The 24,506-nt window shown below is 43.8% G+C and overlaps 3 protein-coding genes across 3 annotated transcripts in view; 1 reads left to right on the top strand and 2 right to left on the bottom strand.

Annotated features, from left to right (window-relative positions):
- Positions 1 to 920: 920 nt before the first annotated feature.
- Positions 921 to 1,799, bottom strand: LOC139453060 (uncharacterized). Its single transcript, XM_071234684.1, has one exon. It carries the CDS (start codon positions 1,797 to 1,799, stop codon positions 921 to 923), a length of 879 nt encoding a protein of 292 aa, XP_071090785.1.
- A 1,399-nt stretch (positions 1,800 to 3,198) lies between these two features.
- Positions 3,199 to 7,873, top strand: LOC139453062 (uncharacterized). Its single transcript, XM_071234686.1, has 2 exons — positions 3,199 to 3,243; positions 5,563 to 7,873. Exons 1-2 carry the CDS (start codon positions 3,199 to 3,201, stop codon positions 6,640 to 6,642), a joined length of 1,125 nt encoding a protein of 374 aa, XP_071090787.1. The 3' UTR covers positions 6,643 to 7,873.
- Positions 7,874 to 7,973: 100 nt separating this feature from the next.
- LOC139452451 (uncharacterized) overlaps positions 7,974 to 24,506 on the bottom strand; it is a 30,613-nt gene continuing 14,080 nt past the window's right edge. Inside the window, exons 2-8 of the mRNA XM_071233936.1 lie at positions 16,852 to 17,031; positions 16,055 to 16,228; positions 15,252 to 15,410; positions 14,515 to 14,885; positions 12,487 to 12,580; positions 10,416 to 10,498; positions 7,974 to 8,018 (exon numbers count right to left, since the gene is read on the bottom strand). Of these exons, the coding sequence (XP_071090037.1) occupies positions 7,974 to 8,018; positions 10,416 to 10,498; positions 12,487 to 12,580; positions 14,515 to 14,885; positions 15,252 to 15,410; positions 16,055 to 16,228; positions 16,852 to 17,031 (1,106 nt within the window). The remainder of the gene's footprint in view (positions 8,019 to 10,415; positions 10,499 to 12,486; positions 12,581 to 14,514; positions 14,886 to 15,251; positions 15,411 to 16,054; positions 16,229 to 16,851; positions 17,032 to 24,506) is intronic.

Raw genomic sequence — 24,506 nt, forward strand, 5'->3', positions numbered from 1 at the left:
TTAGGGAGGATTCTCTAGCTGGATGGCCTGTACCCAATACGTTTCACTGTTGTGAATAAAAAATGTTTAAAGCAAACAACAAAACGAATTTACAACAAGGCTGCAGAACCCATCTGTATGGCCATGTAATATACGCAATGGTATCACATCCTACATTAGCAGCTCAGGGAATACTCTCTATTGGAGGAGTCAATAACATACTAAATTATTATAAACAATGTTATGAGTCATATTCAGCTAGTACTAAACAAAAGTATTATAAACAATGTTATGAGTCATATTCAGCTAGTACTAAACAAAAGTATTATAAACAATGTTATGAGTCATATTCAGCTAGTACTAAACAAAAGTATTATAAACAATGTTATGAGTCATATTCAACTAGTAATATACAAAACTATTATAAACAATGTTATGAGTCATATTCAACTAGTAATATACAAAACCATTATAAACAATGCTATGAATCATATTCAGCTAGTAATATACAAAATTATTATAAACAATGTTATGAGTCATATTCAACTAGTAATATACAAAATTATTATAAACAATGTTATGAGTCATATTCAACTAGTAATATACAAAATTATTATAAACAATGTTATGAGTCATATTCAACTAGTAATATACAAAATTATTATAAACAATGTTATGAGTCATATTCAACTATTGGCAAATCAATTAAGATCAGAACTTTGGGTGACAAAGATCTGATTTTAATAACATTGAACTATCGGTGATTTGTTAAGTAGTTTTGAAAATCTATCAGGGGTTTTAAGTGCGAGTCACATCTGGAGCGTCTGCAGGTACTTTGTGTTTCGGGTAGCTATGATCTTCACAATGCTCCACCCTAGACATTACACCACGGGGCTTAATATTCCTTTCCAATGTCAAGAGCTTTAATGTTGTTGTGCAGATTAACCACTTGACGACATTTGACTACTTGATCCTTCTCGGGGTGGCTTGGTGGTAGTCTGCAGTGGCAGAATACAGGGTGTCTGAGTAGTCTGTCTATAATTTGAGAGTACAGGAAGGCTTGGGGTGGTCTGTCTATAATGGGAGAGTACAGGATGGCAGGGGGTGGTCTGTATATAATGGGAGAGTACATGATGGCTTGGGGTGGTCTGTCTATAATGGGAGAGTACAGGATGGCTGGGGGTGGTCTGTCTATAATGGGAGAGTACAGGATGGCTCGGGGGTGGTCTGTCTATAATGGGAGAGTACATGATGGCCTGGGGTGGTCTGTCTATAATGGGAGAGTACAGGATGGCTTGTGGTGGTCTGTCTATAATGGGAGAGTACAGGATGGCTTGGGGTGGTCTGTCTTTAATGGGAGCGTACAGGATGGCAGGGGGTGGTCTGTCTATAATGGGAGAGTACAGGATGGCTTGGGGTATTCTGTCTATAATAGGAGAGTACAGGATGGCTTGGGATGGACTGTCTACAATGGAAGAGTACAGGATGGTTGGGGGTGGTCTGTCTATAATGGGAGAGTACAGGATGGCTTGGGGTGGTCTGTCCATAATGGGAGAGTACAGGATGGCTGGGGGTGGTCTGTCTATAATGGGAGAGTACAGGATGGCTGGGGGTGGTCTGTCTATAATGGGAGAATACAGGATGGTTGGGGGTGGTCTGTCTATAATGGGAGAATACAGGATGGCTTGGGGTGGACTGTCTATAATGGGAGAGTACAGGATGGCTTGGGGTGGTCTGTCTATAATGGGAGAGTATAGGATGGTTGGGGGTGGTCTGTCTATAATGGGAGAATACAGGATGGATGGAGGTGGGCTGACCATAACGGGAGAATACAGGATGGCTTGGGGTGGTCTGTCTACAATGGGACAGTACAGGATGGCTGGGTGGTGGTCAGTTTGCAGAGGCAGAGTCCCAGGTTCCTGAGTGGTGGTCCAGGTTGTGCAATGACCACCAAGCGACCGCCATGTACCCGCCCCGGCACTCAGCCCATACAATCAAGTACAATTCTGCAACAAATTCATAAGTTAAAACGACAAAAGTGTTTCAAACGTTCCTCATGTTCATACATTAGAAAGAGGACATGTTAAATGTGTGCATGTCACAGCGGTATAGTAGCACGGTCACCATGCTGAGGTAGACCTAGACGAGTTCGAAATAGGAGCGCATGCCTTCTGTGCCAGAACTCTGACCTCGTTCTTTGCTTGACCCAAGATAAAACCGTTATATAAGCTGGTGTCTGCACGTTATATCTCCGCGTTGTCATCGATGTACGTGACATCCCGGCATGGGTTACTTCAAAATCAATACATGCTACTTACGCCAGGCAATATCGTTGAAGCCTTTAAGACGCCTACTTGTCACGGCTGTAGAAATTATGTCATGGAGATGAGGTAAAAATGTCGTTAACTTCTTTACTCTGTCCAGACATGAGAACGTAAAGCTTCTTATCCACGCATTACACATTATGTGTGACAGATATTGTATGTTTCACGCCATTAAAATTTATTGGACAGTGACAGGGCAGTTTGACCACAGGGCAGTCACGCTCGTCGCCTGTGGATGATCGTGCTATTTGTTGGTTTCGATTTATGGGAGTTTTCCAAGAAGAAATAAAATTATTTAAGCGGCGTTTTATGGTGTCAGTTAAAGGAAGCTATGAAGCGATATCTAAAGACTCGAAGTCCTAAAGTAACACGTGACCTTGATATGTCAAAGTGGAATTCCTTTTCTGCATTCTACTGATTTTGTAGAAAAATACAATGATGCTTTAAATAGCGCCATCTAGTGCTCCTTCTACATTCGTCACCACTCGTCCCATTCCGTAACCTGCAAGAAGACTCGTCCCCCAATCGATGAATGTTATGTGCGAAAATACGACGATCCAATCAGAATGCGCGTATGAATTCAAGTTCTTCGTCAAAGAATCCCTCAGAAATATTTTTTTGAATTTTACACATGTCTTGCATCTAAAAATATACACAAGACACAGTTAAATGTGTTCAATCATACTGTATATTTCCGCATGTCCAGATGTGCTTTAAATTGCATGTGAAATATGTATAATCTACAAGGAAATATATGTGAACCATTACGCATCGAGTTGACAACTGTTTTAGGTATGCCCGTTTGCGCTTAGACGGAACCCGGTCGCAAAAATGGCCACGAGCTGGTCACGAAGGCTCCTTCTTAGGATTTAGCAGCGCTTGGAATGAACGCTCCATGCCTACTACATGTATTGGTAAAAACCGAGAGACCGAGTTGCGGGCAAGTTTTCGTGGTGTTAACAGCTAATATTTTAACATCGCAAGCAATTATACTGAAGTACCTAAATCAGACCTACCAAAGAATTTATGGTTTGTTAGTTTGTTTGTTGTTTAACGACGCACTCTGCAATATCCCAGCTATATGATAGTTGCATGTAAATAACCCAGTCTTGACCAGACAACCCAGTGATCGATATTGTGAGCAACAATCCACGCCGTCGAGGTACGATGGCAGGCAATCAACCAAGTCAGCAAGGCCACCCGATCCTCATACGACCAGCATGGGTTGTTGGTGCAATCTTCTAGCCGGGGTGCCCCACGGGAACGAATGAAAAGAACTATCCAGGCACTAAGAACGACTGCCACGCACTCCGGGGACAGTCATTTGTCCACTCAAAAGGGGGGCAGTGGTTTTGTTATCTCAGATATTTTTGTTGTGCACAAATAACATACACATTACTAGTCTGTGCGAACATGAGGTGAGGTGAAATGTGGTTTAACGTCGCGTCCAAGATTATTGCACTTACATAGCGACGTGCATGCATGTGTGTGTGTGTGTGTGTGTGTGTGTGTGTGTGTGTGTGTGTGTGAGTGGCTGCGTGTGTGTGTGTGTGAGTGGCTGCCTGTACTAGTCCCGGTTTATAATGCTAGCCCACTGAGATACCATGCCGCAGTTTAACATGAATACCCCACTCAGACACAGTATACTGACTCCAAGCAGACCAGTCCTTGTTTTAGCCCCTTAATGCCGAGCGCCAGACATGGTAACAACAAGTGCCATCTTTTAACGTCTTTTCGTATGACGCGGCCGGAGATCGAACCCCGGACCTTCCGCTCTCCGGGCGGACGCTCTACCGTTAGACCACGGACGCGACCTGTACGAACATGAAGACAGAAGGCAAGAGGTTCAATTTGTTGAATACAATGTAGATGATTTTACAGTTTGGTCTTTGTTGGGGGCCTTGTAGGTGGTAGGGTCTTCTATCACACCAGCTACATAGTACACCCACTCTCTTCACTCTGTTTTCACTTTAGCTTTCTTGCTAGTTAATCCCTTTGGCTTAAACGTTATTTGTTCTCTTTGTATACGTACCTTCAACACGCCTGTGTATACATAGTAGCATACGCTTTTCCATTATTCACCTGAACGAGCACGTATCCTTGAAACGTCGTTACAAACAAGAAAGAAGTTGTTATCCATGACAATGGATTCAATTCTTCATAGATATTTCTATCTGGATACAATTTGATGTTATTTGGATACATTGCAGATTTTGGCAGACAAAAATTGGGCTGAAGGTTTTAATTAACATATCTGGTTTTGCAGCTGTAGTTGAAGAAATGTCTAGTCTCCAAACAAAATCCCCCCCTCCCAGAATATCAAATGGTCGGTCCCCCAGTGTAATGTAATGTGTTTACTCTAACGCTAAAAATATTTCGAATGTATCTGTATTAAAATAACTTATATACTCAGTGTGTTAGACAAGGATGATAAATCTGTCCGTTACTGTTTTTTGTTCTTATGTTATGGTTACATAACGCTGAATAAGACCGATTAGAACATGTACTTGTTCTTGTGAATTTGACTTTGAGGTAAGATATGTTCTTCTTTCTTTGGTGGGCTACACATCTGCAAAAGAAACGGGGTTCTAATGTACCCCGTGACACCCCCAAATTCTGATTATTCGAGCTGAAAAGGTCTTATATAACTCGATGCGGTTGTCGTAACCATGTCTTCGTTGTCAAGAAGTAAGGGAATCGGGTTTTACGCCCCTGTTGCCAATATTCCCGCGAACGGGAATCGAACCAGGACCTTCGGCGTGACGAGCGAACGCTTTGACCACAAGGCTACCCCCACGCTCCTGTTGTCAATAAGGGTCTGCTACCCAACCTTATACAAGGTGAGGTGAGGTGAAATGGGGTTTAACGTCGCGTCCAAGATTATTGCACTTATACAGCGACGTGCATGTACGTGTGTGTGCTTGTGTGGCTGCTTGTACTAGTCCGGACTGATGCCGATTCATAGTGCTAGGGCAGTTTAACATGAATACCCCACTCAGACACAGTATACTGACTCCGAGCCGACCAGTCCTTGTTTTAGCCCCTTAATGCCGAGCGCCAGACAGGGTAACAACAAGTACCATCTTTTAACGTCTTTTGGTATGACGCGACCGGGGATCGAACCCCGGACCTTCCACTCTCCGGGTGGACGCTCTACCACTAGACCACGGAGGCGGTCAACCTTATACAAATGACAGGGTCACGACATCGTGCCTCTTTGTTTTGTTGTCCATGATCAACGACTGTTCTCTGTCTTCAGATCCACAGATGTGCAGAACTCTACACCAAGCTTATTACAGACCACCCCGCGCACAGCTACCCGCTCTCATCGTTCCCCAGCTCTAGGTCACGTGATCATTACCTTCACTATGTTGACCTCAAGCCGTCGGGGTCAAGGTCAGCCCCGCCATGGTGTCGACGTTTTAGGGAATCTCCCAGAGGGGGCAGCATTACTGCTAGAGGGGATGGGGTTAATACTAGAGGGGGTGGCGTTAATACTAGAGGGGGTGGCGTTAATACTAGAGGGGATGGGGTTAATACTAGAGGGGGTGGCGTTAATACTAGAGTGGGTGGCGTTAATACTAGAGAGGAAGGGGTTAATACTAGAGAGGATGGGGTTAATACCAGGCGGGTGAGCGTTCATACCAGAGGAGAAATCATTCATACCAGGGGAGATGGGGTTAATACCAGAACGGACATGACAAATGCGAGAGGGGGGAGCGTCAATACCAGAGAATGGGTTAATACCAGAGAGGGGAGCGTTTGTTCTAAGGGTGAGAGAGTTACTACCGGAGGAGAGAGGGGGTGTGCCCCAGGGAACAGATCGAACGTCAGTGCTGGCCGGGTTAGCGACGCTACGGGGTCGTTAAACAGACTGACCGCACGGAGCAACAATTGCAGAGTCGGGCCTATATGGCTAACGGAACATCTCAGGTCACGTGAGTGTGGAGCACCCGTTACTGTGACGCTTCCTCACGTTCAAGAGAACACCAGAACATTACCCCCCGGTGTTCATGCGAGGGTTTTACCCAGAAACCCCTCAGTCAGAGAGAAGATCAGAGGCCGGGCGCGGCTCGATTACGAGATGGCTAATATAAAAGCCGAAGCATTCTGTGAACAACAGAGAGGGAAATATTTCAGGACAGCTTCAGCTAATCTCCGGAATCGTGACGTCAGATTTCAGGAAGAGGAGCTGCGCGAGCAGATGCGCAGAGAGCAGGGGGATGGAGAAGATGACGTCATCAGTATTGTGACGTCACCACTTGACAGGGAGGAACTGTATTCCCGGATTCAGGACTGGATTGACGATGTTCAGGGGGCTTTAAAGCATTCCTCCTGAACTATTAATTAATCCCTATTGCTAGGTATACCTAACATATATATGTTCACAATTTACAATATTTGATGAAACTCGCTTATATGCGAGCGAGAGGTCGGTGTTTCGATGGATCCCCTGACCGCGTCATACCAAAAGACTGTGAAGATAATACCCTGTCTGGCGCTCGGCATTAAAAGATCCTACAAGGATTTGTTGGCGCGGAGTCAGTATATACTGTGTCTGAGTGGGGTATCCATGTTAAACTGTCACATGGTATCTCTGTGGGCTAGCACTGTAAAAGGTAGTAAAACCAACATAAGTCCGAACTCTAATACGAACACACACGCCCACGCACGCACGCACGCATGCATGCGCGACGTTATCCCCATGTAACATTGCCGCGATGTCAGTACAACAAACGATTGCTCAAATAAGAAAGTAGACGATTATACTTGAAGGTGAACATCGACGGGGATTATAGCAAGTGTCATTTTTACATTTATCATTCTGTCACACGTCAAATGGTTCATACTGTAATGGCCCTTTAACTATGAACAGATGTTCAATAATGCAAACAATTAAAAAGACGGTGCTTCCGGATAAACGAGGTTTTACTGTACATGTGAAGATGTTGTAGACATCAGCGTCCGGATAAACGAGATTTCATTGTACATGTGTAGATTCTGTAGATATCAGGTTCCGGATAAACGAGATTTCATTGTACATGTGAAGATGCTGTAGATATCAGGGTCCGGATAAACGAGATTTCATTGTACATGTGAAGACGCTGTAGATATCAGGGTCCGGATAAACGAGATTTCACTGTACATGTGTAGATGTTGTAGATATCAGGGTCCGGATAAACGAGATTTCACTGTACATGTGTAGATGTTGTAGATATCAGGGTCCGGATAAACGAGATTTCACTGTACATGTGTAGATGTTGTAGATATCAGGGTCCGGATAAACGATATTACACTATACATGTGTAGATGTTGTAGATATCAGGGTCCGGATAAACGAGGCTTTACTGTACATGTGTAGACGTTGCGGATATCAGGGTCCGGATAGATGAGGCTTTACTGTACATTGTTTAGACGTTGCAGATATCAGGGTCCGGATAAACGAGGCTTTACTGTATATATGTAGATGTTGTAGATATCAGGGTCCGGATAGATGAGACTTCACTGTACATGTGTAGATGTCCACCCTGTTTAAGTGCGTTCATGGTACACACATCCAAAGCAATGTCATAAATAAACAAGTGATTTATTGTGAAGATATGTACAGATGATAAAATGTTCATAAATAATCAGTTGATGACGTTTGTGACGGCCCCCGCAGCCAGGGAGTCATCCAGCCATGAATCCCTCAGGTACACAGCGGTAGAACAGCAACTGGGGGAGAGAAGAACAGATTTATGTCCTGGTCTAGTGGATAGAGCGTCTGCCCGGTGTTTCGAACCCCTGATCGCATCATACAAAGAAGGTAAACGACTTTACTTGTTGTTACGCTGCCTTTAAGGAGCTAATACAAGGACTGGTCGGCTCGGAGTCAGTATACTGTGTCTGAGTGGGGTATTCATGTTGAACTGCGTCATGGTATCTCAGTGGGTTAGCACTATAAAACCGACATTAGTCCGGACTAGTACAAGCAGCCACACACACACGTGCATGCACGTCGCTATATAAGTGCAATAATCTTCAAAGCGACGTCAAACCCGAGATCACATTCACTTTCGACGTCTGGCTGTGAGGAAACTATCCCAAACCAACAGTTGATTATCTAGTGGCAAGCTTTTAACAAGAGTGAGTGAGTGAGTTGGGTTTAACGCCGCTTTTAACAGTATTCCAGTCATATCGTGGCGTGTCAGCTTAATGTGGGAGGAAAGCCCGAAGTGATGCAGGTCTAAAACATTTACCACTTCGGTGAAACCCACGAGCACGGGTATGGTGCTGACAAACCTAGAAACATAATTGGGGCGAACCGGGATTCGAACCCACAATCATAGGTTTCTGGCGTGCCTAAGGGACGCAACTCTGCACAGGGAATCGCGGCGCCTTAGACGACTGGGCCACCCGTGCCCCCGCTTTTAACAATAGCTCTATTCTTTGCAATATTTATTGTGAACGAGTAAGCTGTGTAAATTTAGCCCTTCGTCACTGCAGTGGAACCCACGATCACCGAAGGATGATAATCAGAACGAATCTGGCATTCGAACCACGAACAGCATATCGTGCCCGCAAAGGGACACAACTCTGTGGAGCCTTAGCAAACCAGACAGACAGTACCCTCAATTTCATATAATTCTGACCCGTGAAGATCCGGAATAGAATATGTCTTCAGCAACCCATGCTTGTTGTAATAGGCGTCTATGCTTGTCTTAAGGGGCGACTAACGGGATGGGTAGTCAGGCTCGCTGACTTGGTTGATGCATGTCATCATATCCCAATTGCATGGATCAATGCTCATTCAGTCACTGGAATGTCTGGTCCAGACTCGATTATTTAAAGACCGCCGTCATACACGGTCCTGAGGCAAGAGAGTTAACTGACTATGAAAGACCAGTTTCCACCCTTGCCGGTATCCACCCTGGTATTATGGAGTTACATTTGGGCTGGACTAACGAGTCTATGCATAGTCCAATCAAAATCGCGCAACGAAATCGAAATCAGGTTAGTAAACTGTCGAGTAGATTTGCAGGATTTGCAAAGCATGTACACTGCCAACTAGTTGTCTACAAATATTTACCAAATCTTTTCATGTTTTTAATGAAGGTGCTCACGCAGTTTTATGCACTTCGCGAAGTTGATTATCGATAGGATCGTCTTGATTGGGCGCCGCCATTTTGTTTGTTTCAAATGCAAGTGATACGAGAGGTGGAATCTGATTGGTCCATGGGAGAGGCTTAGAAGGGACATGACTCGTAATAACCACTGGTGGCGCTACGATCGAGCCCAGGAATTCCAGCCTAGTTCGGCAAGGGTGGAAACTGGACTTTTAAAGTCAGTTAATTCCCTTGCCTCGGGAAGATACCGTCATATAGCTGGACTATTGCTGAGTGCGGCGTGAAACAACAAACAAAGTTCATGTAATTCTTAATTAATATCATTATCTCCGTTATCACTATCTTGATGTTTAACACCATCATTATCATGGGTTTGTTTTTTGTTGGGTTTTTTTGGGGTGGGGGGTGGTTTTACGCCGCACTCAGCAAAATTGACATCATGATCATCGATCTAAGCAATTGGGATACGATGACATGGTTCTTACGACAAGACCGGGTTGCTGAAGACCACTCCTACCAGAATCTTCACGTAGATTATCATTATGGCACACCATTATCATCATAATCCCCTGTGAACATCCGGGTTAGAAACTGTCTTCACTAACCCATGCTTGTCGTAAGAGGCAACTAACGGGATCGGGCGGTCAGACTCGGTGACTTGGTTGATCCATTTAATCGTATCCAAAATACGTAGTTCGATGCTCATGCGGATTGTTTGATCCAGACTCGATTATTTACAGATCGCCGTCATATAGCTGGAATATTGGTGAGTGCGACGTTAAACAACAAACCAACCATCACAATCATCCTCATCCTCATCACTACCCTATGCTGAGTGTATTTTGTTCTTAAAATCCGGCAATAATGCCAAATATCAGAAAGGGCAGGACAGACCAAAAAAGGTCAGGGCGCCTCAAAAGGGACAGAGCGCAAAATAAATAGGACAGGGCGCTGCGCCCTGCTAACATACATTGGGAATACACCTGTGTTACCTTGGGATACTCACATCATCAAACTCTCCGATGAAGTTCTCGAGGCCGTTCCCCATCCCTATGGCCAGGGCGCATGTGATAGGCTTTATATGCAAGTCTGAAATATGTAACATTGCAAATGCAAATAGACACAGCGTTGCGTCAGCAGTAAATATGATATATATATCACATTGATCCCGTGGGGATTCGCATCTCAACAGTTCCAAAGCAGCCTATGCTTTTCACAGAGGACGGCCTAAACTGGCTGGGAGTCTGTGGCTGTTTGTATGTCACCAACCCTGAAGGCGTCGAACGTTGCCCATCATGTCAACAAGGGTTGTATTGCAATATTCGCAATATGGAGATGTGTTTTGCGATCCAATTGCAAGACGTATGTATGTATTTGTACTGTTCAAATGGTACTTCTTCAGTCTATATTCGAGACTTCAGATTGCGAGATGGGTTGCATGGATAAATAAGACCACCTATTTTGTCGTCAATGGAATATGGAATGTGAATCTAAACAGCTTGAAGCGTGTGTTGTTTACATGAATCGGTTTCGATGGGAACCCAGTCCATCCAAATGCCTCATAAGAGTAGATATAATTTATATACTTATATACTAATTCTTCTATGACTGTTTTGGAAAATAGCAATACACAAGGGTTGTATTGCGATATGTATATTGCCGACGGCCGTAGTGCAATATACCGTTATACCTGTTATATTGCACACCCCTAATGTCAACTGGGGTAGAATAAGTCTTCAGCAACCCATGCTTGCCGTAAAGGCGACTATGCTTGTCGTAAAAGGCGACTAACGGGATCGGGTGGTCAGGCTTGCTGACTTGGTTGATGAATGTCATCGTATCCCAATTGCGTGGATCGATGCTCATGATATCAATCACTGGATTGTCTGGTCCAGAATCGATCATTTACAGACCGCCATCATAAAGCTGGAATATTGCTGAGTGCGGCCTTAAACAGCAAACCAGCAAACCAACCAGCCTGTGTACTTACAGACAATCGTGATGTAGCTGGACTATGGCTGACTATTGTCCAAAGCAACAATTTAGTTGCACTGATCACTAAAGACACCACGAAGCTCCCCGTATGGGTGAGGTGAAATGGGGTATAATGTCGCGTTCAAGATTATTACACTTATAGCGACAGATATTTATTTGTGGAGGAGGTGAACTGGTTCTGAGTATTCAGTTCATCATAGCAGGGACTGCTCGATCACAAACCACCCTCTGTGAGTGAGTGAGCGACCCTTTAAAACGTACCGCATTTCCTCTAATAGACGCGCCGGGTATATCATATAGTCATTGTTTAAAAGGAATTGATATTTCAACTATAGATCTGGGTGGGTCAGCTTCGTGTGGGAGGAAGCTCAAAAGTGATATGGACGTTGACTACTTTGGATTAAGACCACCAGTGCGGCTATAAAGTAGACAGACCAAAGGACATTATCTGGAATTCAAACCCGTACTTAACCCGACAAAATACCTCTCAGCGTGACAATCTGAAAACCCCTCCATAGAAGGTCGCGCCAGGTAAACCTGAGCGAACTTTGACCTCCCAAGTTAAATGAACTATACGTGCGTTCCTGAGACATTCAGATGTCAACTGTCTAATTCGAGTCGGCTTAATTTCTCTACCATTTTCTACCATCGATTTTAACAAAATATAAACCACACAGAAGACACCTATTACTTAGTTCGTATTCTATCGCCATGGATGTCAGAAACGACAGGGTTTACAGAATATCCACAACATAGCCTTAATAATTTACATTCAGAACTGGCCGTTTAACTTCGTTTTTAAGATACCGAAATCAGATATGGAGGATCTAGTACCCTCCACGCCGATTGGCTGTCGTGACTTGCCCTCCTATGGACAGATTGTCAGATTGTTACGCAGGAAGGTATCGTGCCGGAGGTAAAGATCTGATTTTAATAAGATTGAGTCATGAAGTCAATAGCTGGAATATTGCTGAGTGCGGCTTTAAACAACAAACCAACCAACAAACCAACCGTGAAGTCAGTATCCCCAAACTGCAACAGGATCCACTCCCACCAATGCTAAAAAGACTGAGATGACTCACTAGTGTATATAGGCCTCGCCTCCCTGTTGCCAACCTTGAATCGTATAATCGTGTTATTCCTCATCAGGTGCACAGCTGTCTCTGACGTCACGTTCTACAACCAGAAGAAGTTTACTCTATGCAAGGCAAACAAGTCAGGCTTCAGGCACAAGAGCCTGCCCGTGGCCCGTGACAGGCATCTAGAATAGATTCAACTGAGTAAAAACGGATCAGGGTCAATGAACGTTTTTTTAAAAAAGGAGTTATATTCTGGATGTGCTTGTTTACATTTCAAACCATAATTTCCTCAAAATACTTAATTTTGATCAATATTACAAATAAATTGGCCAGCCCAGACACCCAGTAAGCATTCTTCAAATATTCCTCTCGAAATTTAAATGTTTATTGCTAAAGTACACGTCACTATTGCGACGTCACATTATTCTTCAGACAAAGAATCCCAACATGAGAGCAAAACTGTAAACAAGGACGGATCCAGCATTTTCAAAAGGGAGCTGTCCAAAATATCAAATCCTCTCTCCGATAATTTTACTGCCAACAGCATACTACATTTGATTTTCAAAAGGGGGCACGTCTATTGTAAAGCTGTGTTAATGAAATTCGCACAACGTTCTTTAGTCCATTTTCCCCAGGCCACCGTGTCGAATAGCCTATGTCAAAGTCTAGTTTCCACCCTTGCCATTTCGAGCCTACTTTTCTGTGCTTAAATATGAGTGGACTATCGCCCATATCGATAGTCCAATCAGAGAACGTTTTACAAAATCAACATCCGTGTTCCAAAAACGCGGTCTCTGCCCCGGCCATAGCCATCGCCTGTCGACTTTTGCGCTGAAATTATTCCAGAAATTAAGCTAAGACAAATATTTTCGAAGTGGTCAACTCGCTTAAGTATTTTTATATATCGGAGTGCAAATTTCATTGGGCGCTTGAGATACGATGCTAAATATTTAAAAAGTATCTTTACAGTTGTTAGCTGCTCAATCTCATTAAAATCAGATCTCAGTTCTCGCTACCGCAAAACAAAGATCTGACGACATCCCATTACGGGTCACGTAAGAACGACCTTGCGCGAACTTTGACCGACCAATGGAATGACCAATCAGAAGGCAGCTTTCTCGTGCTTTCTATTACGGCACAAATATCAAATTGGCGACTACGCTTCGAAACATATTTTGACAAATTCTTGATTACAAATTTGAAACCTGAACAAAAAACACATTCTGGAATGGCTAATCGATGGTGTAGATTGTAAGGATTCAGTCGTTAAACCCGTAACTATCGTTCGGAATACCCCATGTTAAAGTTTTCGAGATTGCATGATTAGAAATCACATTCCAACTGTCACTTTCATAATCTGGTAAGCGACGCACTGATTGGTCGGATGAAGGTCGTTCTGACCTGACCCTTAATGGGATGTCTTCAGATCTTTGTTTAGCGGTAGCGAGAACTAAGGTCTGATTTTAATGAGATTGTTAGCTGCTATTTTGTTTGTCAGGGATGAAATTTCAAATCTTTTCGTTATTTGATCGACCTGGTCGTCTGCTTCGCGAAGCCATTCGAAATAACAACAGCGAGCTGATTGGATATGCGTTTTCATCACAAGGGACACAAGTTGGTATTACACGGGGTGGCGCCAGGATCGAGTCAAGAAAGGTAGGCTAGAAATGGCAAAGGTAGGAACTAGGCTTTGGTATGAAGGCTAGTGGACACTCTTGCCTTGGGAAGATGTTTTTAGTCGCGATTCGTAGGATTTTCTGATTAAAATGAGTTGCCAAACTTGCCATACATTTTCTGGGATACCGACACGGTATTTCGTAACAGTCAGTACTTGAAATTGCCAGACGCAATATTCCAACAATATCACGGCAGGGAACACCAGAAATGGGCTTCACACAATGTACCCATGTGGGGAATCGAACCCGGGTCTTCGGCGTGACCAGCGAATGCTTTAACCACTAGGCTACCCTAACGCCCCCCAAATTCCAACAACTGCAGTGTCATACCGAGACTACAACGTCCACTACTCACAACATCATGGATACTCCTCACGAAAGCGGTGTCGCTGCCACTCACTGTGACATGCAAGGTGACTGTCCTTCTTCTGATGAACATGCGCAATGTGCCCCTTGCTCCATTGCACCCGTTACCGACGAGCGCCATGCCGTTTCCTCGCCGTGACTCATGGGAGGTAACTCTAAATTTGAAGGAGAGGGCAAACTGAGGCCGGAAGTCGCTGTTGACGAGAAACGGTATTTCCAAACTTCCGGCACCGTGGAATATCGCCTTTTGATCTGAGACACCGACGGACCCTAATTTGGCCTGGTGGATGCGACCCCTGGACTCCCGCATACTACCATCATAAGGGAAGTAAAAATCATTTACGCATTCTGGGGAAGGGGCTGAAACGAAAACAGTTGTCAGTTGTTAAGGCCAGTTAAATATAATTCTTGTCTTTTTTCAAAACTGATATGGGCGGGAGGGAAGCTTTTTATTCATTTTTATACATAAGGTCTTTAGAAGGTCACACTGCTTCTAGCTATATCACGGTGGTGGTGGTGGTGGGAGCGTGTGTGTGTACTCACGTGGAGAGGGCCTGGTTGTGAGTGTGCGTGTGTTTTTGTGTGTGTGTGTGTGTACTCACACGTGGAGGGGGCCTCTGTGTGTGTGTGTGTGTGTGTGTGTGTGTGTGTGTGTGTGTGTGTGTGTGTGTGTGTGCTTATGTGGAGAGGGCCTCTGTGTGTGCGTGCGTGCGTATGTGTACTCACGTGCAGAGGGTCTGGTTGACGTACGTGTACTGGTGTACGTGCACTGGCAGGTGGCGGTGTTGTAGACAAGGCCTGTCGGACAAGACATTAATGTCCAGCCCAGCTGACTTCCCGAGTAAAACTTGTGCGGATCGTGCGAGGGCCTCATAGTGTCACAATCTGAAAGTTGTGCGGATGAGGCCAGTGTTTCTAAGGAACTCATTTAAAGCTCAAAGCTTGTCAAGGTAAACAAACTGCTGACTGTCATATTTCGTTATCGAGTGAATCCAACTTACAAATTACCAAATTAAATCATTCTTCATCTGTCAAGACCTTAAGGTGAGGTGAAATGGGGTTTAACGTCGCGTCCAAGATTATTGCACTTATATAGCGACGTGCATGCACGTGTATGTGTGTATGTGTGACTGCTTGTACTAGTCTGGACTGATGCCGATTTATAGTGTTTACACTGAGATACCATGCCGCAGTTTAACATGAATACCCCACTCAGACACAGTGTACTGACTCCGAGCCGACCAGTCCTTATTTTAGCCCCTTATTGCCGAGCGCCAGACAGGGTAACAACAAGTACCATCTTTTAAAGTCTTTTGGTATGACGCGTCTGGGGATCGAACCCAGGACCTTCCGCTCTCCGGGCGGACGCTCTACCATTAGACCACGGAGGCGGTCGTCCAAGACTTTAAGAATGGAAGGAATTCTATTCGAGCTGTTATATATATAATTGAAAAAAATGAAATACATATAGCGTCTACTGACATTGTTTCGTAAACGGTACCTACAAGTATACGGTTATTGTTTCTTACACTGCTGGCGAAGGAAACATGACCTGCTGCGCACGCACATTGATGAAGAAGCGTCAAACCTCTCGCCCGGCTGACATCTCGCGTGATGTGATCTCCGATTCCCGCAGACGTAGTAGTTGTAGCAGGAGTCGACGTCCGGGTACTGGTATTTGTCGGGGCGGCTGCGGCAGGGGTCTGGAACAGTACTGTTAGGATAGCTCACAAGAGTTCCACATGTATGAAGACCGTAGTGGACATTTTCTCAAGATCGCTAGCTGTACATTATTCTTATCTCACATTCCTTTTTAAGAATCCGAAAGCAACCTAAGATTGTGACAGAGTCGTATGTGGATCCATACGAGGCCTTATTGGCATGAAATCGAGACGATATCGGGATGATATAGTGTGATATCGGTGTTATCGGGTCTTATAACGGAACGTTACCGGTGCGTATTTAGGGCAGTAAGGGGGCGGCATGGGTCTTATTACGGAGCAGAACCGGTGCGGATTTAGGGCAGCAAGGGGGCGGTATGAGTCTTATAATGGAGCAGTACCGATGTGGATTTAGGGCAGTAAGGGGGCGGTATGGGTCTTATAACGTAGTAGTACCGGTGCGGATTTAGGGCAGTAAGGAGGCGGTATGGGTCTTATAACGGAGCAGTACCGTGTAGATTAAAGGCAATAAGAGGTTGGTAACGGTGTTATAACGGAGCAGTACCGGTGCGGATTTAGGGCATAAAGGAGGTGTGTGTGTGTGTGTGTGGGGGGGGGGGGGGGGGGGGGGATCAGCTGTGGGTTCAGGGAGAGGGAGCACTCACCGTACGGACAAGAGACGAGGTTAACTTGCTGGCAGCTGTTGATGTCGTTGCTCCAGAAGGTGGCGCTTGGACAGAACTGCGTCTGGTTCTGGGAGTAGGAACACAGGACGAACATGTTGCACGTGCCAGGCACCGGGAACAAACCGTGGCCTCTCTCCGCCAGGTGCTTCTGGCACAGTACTGGAACAAGCGGGCGACTCGGAATCAGGAGGTGAGTATGGTTTTACGCCCCTTTTAGCAATATTCCAGCAATATCACGACGGGGGACACCAGAAATGGGCTTCATACATATTGTACCCATGTCGGGATCGAACCCGGGTCTTCGGCGTGAAGCGCGAACGCTTGAACTACCAGGCTACTCGAACGCCCCGTAACAGGAGGTGACAGATTGAGATAACAGAGGTCGCTTTTCACAGAGCACTGGTAACAGATATGACCTCATGGTGTACGCTGAGCATAAAGATGATATACAGTAGCAAATATACTGCATGAGGTATACTTAAGCCGAAAAATAATAGCAACAGATATGACCTCGCTGTGTCCACAGAAGGCAGATATTCACAGTAACAGATATACATCAAACGCCGCTTTTAACAGTATTACAGTTATATCGTGGCGTGTCAGCTTATGAAGGAGGAAAGCCCGAAGTGATGCATGTCTCAGACGTTTACCACTTCGGTGAAACCCACGAGCACTGGTATGGTGCTGACAAACGGGATCGGGTGGTCAGGTTCCCTGACTTAGTTGATGCATAGCATCGTATCCCAGTTGCGTGGATCGATGCTCATGATGTTAATCACTGGTTCGTCTGGTCCAGACTCGATTATTTACAGACCGCCGTCATATAGCTGGAATATTGCAGAGTGTCGCGTTAAACAACCAACAAACAAAATCGCAGTAGCAGATATACCTCATGGTGACACAGAAGGTAGCTATGGGAAATAACAAATATACCAAATGATGTCAACATTCACAGTAACATTATACCCTATGGTGTCAACAGAAGGTAGATATTCACGGTAACAGATATACCCTATGGTGTCAACAGAGGGTAAATATTCACAGTAACAGATGTACCCTAGGGTGTCAACAGAAGGTAGATATGGATAATGGATATTAAATGGTGTATACGGATGCTACAATATATATATAGTAACAAATAAACCTCATGATGTTACTTGCTTACTTAAAACAGCCACAGATGTGACTTCATGACGTGTACAAAAGGCGAACATTATTACGTCATAATACTGGTAGGTACTTTAGAACTAAATATTGCAAAGATCCATTTTCCTGTGGAGTGACCGTTAGAATAATGTTTACAGTGTATCGTTGTTGTGTGTGGTTTATTGTTTAACGCCACACTCAGCAATATTCCAGCTTTATGACGGCGGTCTGTATATAATCGAGTCTGGACCAGACAATCCAGTGACTGATATCATGAGCATTTGGGATCGATGACATGCATCAACCAAGTCAGTGAGCCTGACCACCCGATCCCGTTAGTCGCCTCTTGCGACAAGCATAGTCGCCTTTTACGGCAAGCATGGGTTGCTGAAGACCTATTCTACTCTGGATCATCACGGCAAGCATGGGTTGCTGAAGACCTATTCTACTCCGGATCTTCACGGCAAGCATGGGATGCTGAAGACCTTTTCTACCCCGGATCTTCACGGCAAGCATGGGTTGCTGAAGACCTATTATATGGAGCTGGATGACTTCCTGGTCTGATATTGGGCGACTGGGGCATTGTGGGATAGATTATGGTTTGAGTACTGTTATGGTGTCAGTTTACGGCGCAGCACTCAGAGACCTCGGTGAAAAGGCAGCATCATTTCAACAGACGGGGGCGGTGAACCTGCAGGACACTTCCCTGTATCCACAGCTGAGATGTTGATGCGGGCAGGATATTACAATAACGTGACTCTAGTATTTTTGGTACGCCTATAAACTATTTCTAGTAGGGCGGAAATCAGTGTCATATGAACTGTATGATTGGCATGCTCGAAGTTAGTGAGCAAGTTAAACGTACATCTGTATGGATAACAACTTCCGGTTTATTACATATAGCGACGTTCCCATGTAGATTCTTACACCGTTATCAAGCTGGTTTGTTGGTTGGTTTGTTGTTTAACGCCGCAGTCAGCAATATTCCAGCTATATGACGGCGGTCTGTTTATAATCGAGTCTGGACCAGACAATACAGTGATTAATATCATGAGCATCGATCCACGCAATTGGGATCGATGACATGCATCAACCAAGTCAGCGAGCCTGACCACCCGATCCCATTAGTTGCCTTTTACGACAAGCATGGGTTGCTGAAGACCTATTCTATCCCGGAATCTGGAGTGACAACAACCAAGTGATGAGAGGTATATAGCATGATATGATGTGATAAGCAGATTAACCTTGACAACAACAGGTAATAGATAACAAGCAGGATACATGAGGAAGAGAATGTAGGGATGTCAGCTTCTTTATTATGAGGAAACCCAACGTTTCGGAGTATATACTTACTCCTTCATCAGGTGAATAAATGATATGAGGCAGAGAACATATATAAGTACATGTAAGAACAACAAACGTAATAAGATAACAAAGGTGGACACTTCACAAGGGAAGCCAACAGATAATTGCCACGGATAGTTGATAGAAAAAGACAATGGAAGCCAAAACGTTACTGTAATTAGCGCTGATTGTTATGGACAACTGGAAGCCAGCTCTTAAATTATTATTGGTAATGAACAGTGGACAAAAGGTAATAGCATACAGATAATGAAGCACACCGGTAATGAAGCCAGATGTACAGTAAGAACAACAAATAGAACACAGGTAATGAAGCACACGGGTAATGAAGCCAGATGTACAGTAAGAACAACAAATAGAACACAGGTAATGAAGCACACCGGTAATGAAGCCAGACGTACAGTAAGAACAACAAATAGAACACAGGTAATGAAGCACACGGGTAATGAAGCCAGACGTACAGTAAGAACAACAAATAGAACACAGGTAATGAAGCACACCGGTAATGAAGCCAGACGTACAGTAAGAACAACAAATAGAACACAGGTAATGAAGCACACGGGTAATGAAGCCAGATGTACAGTAAGAACAACAAATAGAACACAGGTAATGAAGCACACAGGTAATGAAGCCAGATGTACAGTAAGAACAACAAATAGAACACAGGTAATGAAGCACACAGGTAATGAAGCCAGATGTACTGTAAGAACAACAAATAGAATACAGATAATGAAGCACACCGGTAATGAAGCCAGACGTACAATAAGGATAACAAATAGCACACAGGTAATGAAGCCAGATGTACAGTAAGGACAACAAATAGCACACAGGTAATGAAGCCAGATGTACTGTAAGAACAACAAATAGAACACAGGTAGTGAAGCCAGATGTACAGTAAGAATAACAAATAGCACACAGGTAATGAAGCACACGGGTAATGAAGCCAGATGTACAGTAAGAACAACAAATAGAACACAGGTAATGAAGCACACAGGTAATGAAGCCAGATGTACTGTAAGAACAACAAATAGAATACAGATAATGAAGCACACCGGTAATGAAGCCAGACGTACAGTAAGGATAACAAATAGCACACAGGTAATGAAGCCAGATGTACAGTAAGGACAACAAATAGCACACAGGTAATGAAGCCAGATGTACTGTAAGAACAACAAATAGAACACAGGTAGTGAAGCACACGGGTAGTGAAGCCAGATGTACAGTAAGAATAACAAATAGCACACAGGTAATGAAGCACACCGGTAATGAAGCCAGATGTACAGTAAGGATAACAAATAGCACACAGATAATGAAGCACACCGGTAATGAAGCCAGATGTACAGTAAGGATAACAAATAGCACACAGATAATGAAGCACACCGGTAATGAAGCCAGATGTACTGTAAGAACAACAAATAGTACACAGGTAGTGAAGCACACGGGTAGTGAAGCCAGATGTACAGTAAGAATAACAAATAGCATACAGATAATGAAGCACACCGGTAATAAAGCCAGATGTACAGTAAGGACAACAAATAGCACACAGGTTATGAAGCACACCGGTAATGAAGCCAGATGTACAGTAAGAACAACAAATAGCACACAGGTAATGAAGCCAGATGTACAGTAAGAATAACAAATAGCACACGGGTAATAAAGCACACCGGTAATAAAGCACACGGGTAATGAAGCACACGGGTAATGAAGCACACAGGTAATGAAGCCAGATGTACAGTAAGGATAACAAATAGCACACAGGTAATGAAGCCAGATGTACAGTAAGAATAACAAATAGCACACGGGTAATAAAGCACACGGGTAATGAAGCACACGGGTAATGAAGCCAGATGTACAGTAAGGATAACAAATAGCACACGGGTAATAAAGCACACGGGTAATAAAGCACACGGGTAATGAAGCACACGGGTAATGAAGCACACAGGTAATGAAGCCAGATGTACAGTAAGGATAACAAATAGTACACAGGTAATGAAGCCAGATGTACAGTAAGAATAACAAATAGCACACGGGTAATAAAGCACACGGGTAATAAAGCACACGGGTAATTAAGCACACGGGTAATTAAGCCAGATGTACAGTAAGGATAACAAATAGCACACGGGTAATAAAGCACACGGGTAATAAAGCACACGGGTAATGAAGCACACAGGTAGTGAAGCACACGGGTAATGAAGCCAGATGTACAGTAAGGATAACAAATAGCACACAGGTAATGAAGCCAGATGTACAGTAAGGATAACAAATAGCACACAGGTAATGAAGCCAGATGTACAGTAAGGATAACAAATAGCACACGGGTAATGAAGCCAGATGTACAGTAAGAATAACAAATAGCACACAGGTAATAAAGCACACGGTCAATGAAGCACACGGGTAATGAAGCCAGATGTACAGTAAGAATAACAAATAGCACACAGGCAATGAAGCACACGGGTAATGAAGCCAGATGTACAGTAAGAACAACAAACAGCACACAGGCAATGAAGCACACGGGTAATGAAGCCAGATGTACAGTAAGAACAACAAGTAGCACACAGGTAATGAAGCACACGGGTAATGAAGCACACGGTCAATGAAGCACACGGGTAATGAAGCCAGATGTACAGTAAGAACAACAAACAGCACACAGGCAATGAAGCACACGGGTAATGAAGCCAGATGTACAGTAAGAACAACAAGTAGCACACGGGTAATGAAGCACACGGGTAATGAAGCCAGATGTACAGTAAGAACAACAAGTAGCACACAGGTAATGAAGCACACGGGTAATGAAGCCAGATGTACAGTAAGAACAACAAATAGAATACAGATAATGAAGCACACCGGTAATGAAGCCAGACGTACAGTAAGGATAACAAATAGCACACAGGTAATGAAGCCAGATGTACAGTAAGGACAACAAATAGCACACAGGTAATGAAGCCAGATGTACTGTAAGAACAACAAATAGAACACAGGTAGTGAAGCCAGATGTACAGTAAGAATAACAAATAGCACACAGGTAATGAAGCACACGGGTAATGAAGCCAGATGTACAGTAAGAACAACAAATAGAACACAGGTAATGAAGCACACAGGTAATGAAGCCAGATGTACTGTAAGAACAACAAATAGAATACAGATAATGAAGCACACCGGTAATGAAGCCAGACGTACAGTAAGGATAACAAATAGCACACAGGTAATGAAGCCAGATGTACAGTAAGGACAACAAATAGCACACAGGTAATGAAGCCAGATGTACTGTAAGAACAACAAATAGAACACAGGTAGTGAAGCACACGGGTAGTGAAGCCAGATGTACAGTAAGAATAACAAATAGCACACAGGTAATGAAGCACACCGGTAATGAAGCCAGATGTACAGTAAGGATAACAAATAGCACACAGATAATGAAGCACACCGGTAATGAAGCCAGATGTACAGTAAGGATAACAAATAGCACACAGATAATGAAGCACACCGGTAATGAAGCCAGATGTACTGTAAGAACAACAAATAGCACACAGGTAGTGAAGCACACGGGTAGTGAAGCCAGATGTACAGTAAGAATAACAAATAGCATACAGATAATGAAGCACACCGGTAATAAAGCCAGATGTACAGTAAGGACAACAAATAGCACACAGGTTATGAAGCACACCGGTAATGAAGCCAGATGTACAGTAAGAACAACAAATAGCACACAGGTAATGAAGCCAGATGTACAGTAAGAATAACAAATAGCACACGGGTAATAAAGCACACCGGTAATAAAGCACACGGGTAATGAAGCACACGGGTAATGAAGCACACAGGTAATGAAGCCAGATGTACAGTAAGGATAACAAATAGCACACAGGTAATGAAGCCAGATGTACAGTAAGAATAACAAATAGCACACGGGTAATAAAGCACACGGGTAATGAAGCACACGGGTAATGAAGCCAGATGTACAGTAAGGATAACAAATAGCACACGGGTAATAAAGCACACGGGTAATAAAGCACACGGGTAATGAAGCACACGGGTAATGAAGCACACAGGTAATGAAGCCAGATGTACAGTAAGGATAACAAATAGTACACAGGTAATGAAGCCAGATGTACAGTAAGAATAACAAATAGCACACGGGTAATAAAGCACACGGGTAATAAAGCACACGGGTAATTAAGCACACGGGTAATTAAGCCAGATGTACAGTAAGGATAACAAATAGCACACGGGTAATAAAGCACACGGGTAATAAAGCACACGGGTAATGAAGCACACAGGTAGTGAAGCACACGGGTAATGAAGCCAGATGTACAGTAAGGATAACAAATAGCACACAGGTAATGAAGCCAGATGTACAGTAAGGATAACAAATAGCACACAGGTAATGAAGCCAGATGTACAGTAAGGATAACAAATAGCACACGGGTAATGAAGCCAGATGTACAGTAAGAATAACAAATAGCACACAGGTAATAAAGCACACGGTCAATGAAGCACACGGGTAATGAAGCCAGATGTACAGTAAGAATAACAAATAGCACACAGGCAATGAAGCACACGGGTAATGAAGCCAGATGTACAGTAAGAACAACAAACAGCACACAGGCAATGAAGCACACGGGTAATGAAGCCAGATGTACAGTAAGAACAACAAGTAGCACACAGGTAATGAAGCACACGGGTAATGAAGCACACGGTCAATGAAGCACACGGGTAATGAAGCCAGATGTACAGTAAGAACAACAAACAGCACACAGGCAATGAAGCACACGGGTAATGAAGCCAGATGTACAGTAAGAACAACAAGTAGCACACGGGTAATGAAGCACACGGGTAATGAAGCCAGATGTACAGTAAGAACAACAAGTAGCACACAGGTAATGAAGCACACGGGTAATGAAGCCAGATGTACAGTAAGAACAACAAGTAGCACACGGGTAATGAAGCACACGGGTAATGAAGCCAGATGTACAGTAAGGAAAAGGATAAAACAGTTGTGACAAGCTGATTGGATCCTGATTAAAACAGTCTAATGTCTGATTAGCTCGTCACAGGCACACGAGATGTAATACCCTTGATCTCTGTTGATCAAAGGTTTGTGACGGCGGATTTCTATAACTAGAATCTAC

Source organism: Haliotis cracherodii, unplaced genomic scaffold, assembly GCF_022045235.1.
Source record: "Haliotis cracherodii isolate W230 unplaced genomic scaffold, xgHalCrac1.p SCAF_9, whole genome shotgun sequence".
In the NCBI taxonomy this organism is placed as follows: domain Eukaryota; kingdom Metazoa; phylum Mollusca; class Gastropoda; order Lepetellida; family Haliotidae; genus Haliotis; species Haliotis cracherodii.